Source organism: Armigeres subalbatus, chromosome 3 (genome assembly GCF_024139115.2).
Source record: "Armigeres subalbatus isolate Guangzhou_Male chromosome 3, GZ_Asu_2, whole genome shotgun sequence".
In the NCBI taxonomy this organism is placed as follows: Eukaryota; Metazoa; Arthropoda; class Insecta; order Diptera; family Culicidae; genus Armigeres; species Armigeres subalbatus.
The window spans coordinates 252,387,168-252,391,687 of NC_085141.1; the positions used below are offsets into that span (position 1 = coordinate 252,387,168).

A 4,520-nucleotide genomic window follows, 5' to 3' on the forward strand; every position below is an offset into this window, starting at 1 on the left:
CTTAATTTTTGAATAACAAATATTTAAAAGCAGTTGTCATAAGACGAGTTTGTACCTTTCCATTTAATTCCACCACTTGATTGTACCTTGACAGATACGTATTTCGACCTCAATAGTAAGGTCGTCTTCAGTGTCTCGTACTTGACTCGACTAAGTCGTGCAGACACTGTTGAGGTCGAAATACGTATCTGTCAAGGTACAATCAAGTGGTGGAGTTAAATAGGAAGGTACAAACTCGTCTTATGACAAGTGAAGACATTCCACTAAAAAGCTCAACATAATTTTCTTAATTTAAAAGCAGTCTTCTTCTTCTTCTTCAATGGCTTTACATTCCAACTGAAACTTGGTCTGCTTTTCAACTTAGTAGGGGGAGATCTTCCAACGCCGGACACTTCGCAAAACGACCCTTACGGAGGTCCCTCCCACTATAGATAGTAGAATTTATTTCTGCTATCTATACCTCCCACCATCTTATGTAGTACAAAAGAAATCAAATAAAAAGTCCTCAAATTGCATGGAATTTTAGATTCCTCATGTACTAAACTTTCTAGGAAATTTGAAATTGATAAAAAATACCAACAATTTTCGTGTTTCGCCGTATTTTAGAAGCCATGTTTTAAATATTTAACGATCATGTGATCAAAGAGCCATTGATTACACCTGTTTTGTTAAACTTATTTCAAATTCATTTTTTAATCTTGTTAATGTATCAGAAAGCCACAGAAATAAGCAGAAACAAAAATTAAAGATGTCATTGTAAGAGGTGGGAATTTGGAGTAGGATGTAAGAAATTTAACTAGAGAATCAATAAGCTCTATTCTTCTTCTTCTTATTGGCATTACATCCCCACACTGGGACAGAGCCGCCTCGCAGCTTAGTGTTCATTAAGCACTTCCACAGTTATTAACTGCGAGGTTTCTAAGCCAAGTTACCATTTTTGCATTCGTATATCATGAGGCTAACACGATTATATATCATCGACATCCATGTATCCAGATCATTTGTTCGAGCGAAGATTCCGAATGCCGAAGGAGATGTTTTTGCGAGTGCTCGACGATTTAACCACTCGTAATGCCTATTTTAGGCTGAAATGTAACGCTGCCGGAAAGCCAGGATTGAGCGGTATGCAGAAATGTGCAGCAGCAGTACGCCAGCTTGCATATGGAACTGCTTCGGACGCCACTGACGATTATATTCAGATCGGGGAATCAACCGCAAATCAAGCTCTAAAGGAATTCTGCCGCACTGTTGTAGAAGTATATGGGGAACACTACCTGCGTGCACCGGACCAGCAAGATAAGGCAAAGCTGGCACAAGAAAACGCAGAACGAGGCTTCCCAGGAATGCTAGGCAGCATAGATTGCATGCATTGGGAGTGGAAGAATTGCCCAGTAGCGCTTAAGGGTAAGCATCATGCATACACGTTTTCGTTTTATTTTCTTTTAGCGTAGAATCACTAAATGCACGATTTTACCATTTTTATCCTAATAGTTCACTATATTTTACCATGGATTGTCTCGCTTCTCGAATCCCCTTTTCATTCAAAACGTTATACACTATTATATGAAAGGCGTTCATTTAACACGAATTTCTGAAATAGTCATATACAACTGATTTTATTACCGTTCTAGGCCAGTATCAAGGCAAAGATGGAAAGCCGACGGTTGTACTCGAAGCTGTCTCTAGCTACAGTTCTGCAGGAAGCTGCAATGATATTAATATCATCGACAACTCGCCGCTGTTGGATAAAATAATAAATGTGAGTATTAAGTGGTTAAGCAATTAGGTCTAGCTTAGTAAAACGTCATACATCGTTTATTCCTCGCCATAGACTTTTAAAGCCAATTAACAATTACTTGACTTAAAATTATGTGCTACAGGCTAACGTACTATTCCCTAGAAATTAACAAAAGTCCTTAAATTAGAATAAAATTAAAAGAAAAATCAATGTTAATGGTGTGAATTTAATGCAATACATTTTTTCCACAGGGAAACATGCTGGATACCCAACAAACATCGGAAGCTAATAGAGCACTTATTCAACCAAAAATTTCCTTCTTCAGCTAGTAAACTAGCTTTTTCAGCTAAAATTGTTTGTTGGGTATCACTTACGAGTTGAACAGAAAGACACGAGAAAGAGGTTATTTTCTGGGGGACGGAATTTATCCTGACTGGAGCTGTTTCGTAAAAACAATTTCACATCCATCAAATGCAAAAGAACAACACTTTGCAACAACTCAAGAGTCACTGAGAAAGGATGTCGAACGCACCTTCAGCCATCTAACCAACACATGGCAGATCACGAAAAATCCTTGTCGATTATGGGATATATCCACTATGATTTCGGTTATGCATGCATGCATCATATTACACAATATGCGGATTGAGTATTCACATAACGAGATTAGAGAAGGTGGCGATGGTATCCATCCAGACATACAACCTATGGGAAATGTTCCTAAAACGTTCAAAGAGTATTGCGCAGCTCGTGCCCTGCAAACCCTGCAAACAGTTTATCGCTTCGTAAAGATTTAATAGAACACCTGTGAAACTTTCGCAGTGAACAGTGATTTATTCAGTTAAACCTATCTATAATAGTATTCATAGAAGAGAATTCGTAGCGTATTCTCGAGTAAAGGAAGTACATATTGTTATATCAGCTTTAAATGTTTAGTGTACTTAGTTAAGTTTTAACAAACCATGTCATAACATTCTTAATAAACCATTTATCGGCTTATATATCTTTTTATGTTATTTTAAAATTAATGGTTTTTACTCTTAAAAGATCTTACATAGATTTAATCAGTAAGTATCATTTTCAGTCGCTTTCGTAGTCAGATACTATCAGCGAGTTCGGGTCGAATGTGACGTAACCCCCTTCAAATGAGCAATCCTCCAAAACAGCTCTACTTATTTCTGTCTTCTGACTGCTGGATGCTCCGGAATTAATATCACTTGCAAATTTTATCTCTTGCAAATCTTGATTGATTCCCTGTGGATCGTCAGTGATCAACCCTATGTCCGATGTTCCAGGATTACCCAGATTCGATCCATATAGCATTTCGTCCAGGATTTTTTGCTTCTCCAACCTTAGAATTTGTTTGGACACTTCGTCCAAACCATCGAGACTTGTTGTAACAATCTTGATGCGATTAGCATGACGCATAATATCATTTCTCTCTTGCGTAGTAGCGGCCATTTTCTCCAGAACAATAATCTTGCTTCGTTCGACCTCATCTTGTCTTACTTTACACTTTGCAGTCTTCTGTCCAATTGGCCTTGCCGATGGGGTGGTGATTTCAAGCGCTGAAGGTAGAACATGGAAGATTTTAAATTATTCAATATGTAAGCTATATTTCACAACATGCAAGAATATCGGAACGTAATCTGAATTGGTAGACCAATTGATCTGAGCTCCGGAGAAATTTGCGGAACCTGGAGGAATATTGTGTGTATTACGTTAACTATCAACTATGGAATCATTTTGAACACATTTATGAAAAAAACTTGTTCCAGATCGTTTGAGTAATAGCTGAATTTTTATATAATTGCTGAGAATTTAGTTCACGCGAAAGGAGGTTGTATATTATGACTTATTCAGATTAGGCCATTTATTATATTAATCTAGATATATTAATTATCGAGTTAAATATTAGAAAGTAAATTGAATGTATGGGGATTGACATCAAGTTACTCTTTATCATTATATTTATTATTATAAATGGCGTAATCTGAATAGGCTATTAAGCTGATCAATCAGGGGCCCTCCTTAGCCGTGCGGTAAGATGCGCGACTACAAAGTAAGACCATGCTGAGGGTGGCTGGGTTCGATTCCCGGTGCCGGTCTTAGACAAATTTCGGATTGGAAATTGTCTCGACTTCCCTGGGCATAAAAGTATCATCGTGTTAGCCTCATGATATACGAATGCAGAAATGGTAATCTGGCTTAGAAACCTCGCAGTTAAAAACTGTGGAAGTGCTTAATGAACACTAAGCTGCGAGGCGGCAATGTCCCAGTGAGGGATGTAATGCCAATGAAGAAGAAGAAGATTAAGCTGATCAAAACTTGTCCACGTGATATATCTACCTATCCTCTAATCGGCAAGTCCCATCGAAGCAAAATTGAATATTTGGCAAGGCAATTTGACAATTGATTTGAACTGAGTTAATTTTTCGTAATATAAACTAAACAAAATAATATAAAATATAATACCTGATGAACTTTGTCCTTCGTCCAGGACACGGGTATTCGCTTGTTTTGAGCCATCATTCATGGCAAATTTCGGACACATTTTCAATACGTCATAGCAGTCCAGAAATTTAAAATGGTCTTTATGATCTGCTTTATATAGCTCTAAAGCCATATTCATTCTGTCATCTGAGGATGACCCACTTTTATTCAAACGATGAACGGACTTCACACATCCGGCAAACTTCATCACACTTCTACTGATCGATCCAAATCTTTGGCGGATGGAGTGATGGAGATGCAGTTTTGGCATTTTGGAAGACGTTGTTCC

At 37.7% G+C, this 4,520-nt stretch overlaps 2 protein-coding genes across 2 annotated transcripts; one reads left to right on the forward strand and one right to left on the reverse strand.

The window, feature by feature from the left end:
• The first annotated feature begins 974 nt into the window (after positions 1–974).
• LOC134222402 (uncharacterized) lies at positions 975–2,067 on the forward strand. The gene is made up of 3 exons (XM_062701554.1): positions 975–1,404; positions 1,632–1,759; positions 1,990–2,067. The coding sequence occupies exons 1-3, from the start codon at positions 987–989 to the stop codon at positions 2,065–2,067; spliced, it is 624 nt and encodes a 207-aa protein (XP_062557538.1). The 5' UTR covers positions 975–986.
• Positions 2,068–2,104: 37 nt separating this feature from the next.
• On the reverse strand, positions 2,105–4,281 carry LOC134228070 (uncharacterized). The gene is made up of 2 exons (XM_062709843.1): positions 4,214–4,281; positions 2,105–3,306 (listed from the first exon to the last, which is right to left on the reverse strand). The coding sequence occupies exons 1-2, from the start codon at positions 4,272–4,274 to the stop codon at positions 2,819–2,821; spliced, it is 549 nt and encodes a 182-aa protein (XP_062565827.1). The 5' UTR covers positions 4,275–4,281; the 3' UTR covers positions 2,105–2,818.
• Positions 4,282–4,520: the final 239 nt, after the last annotated feature.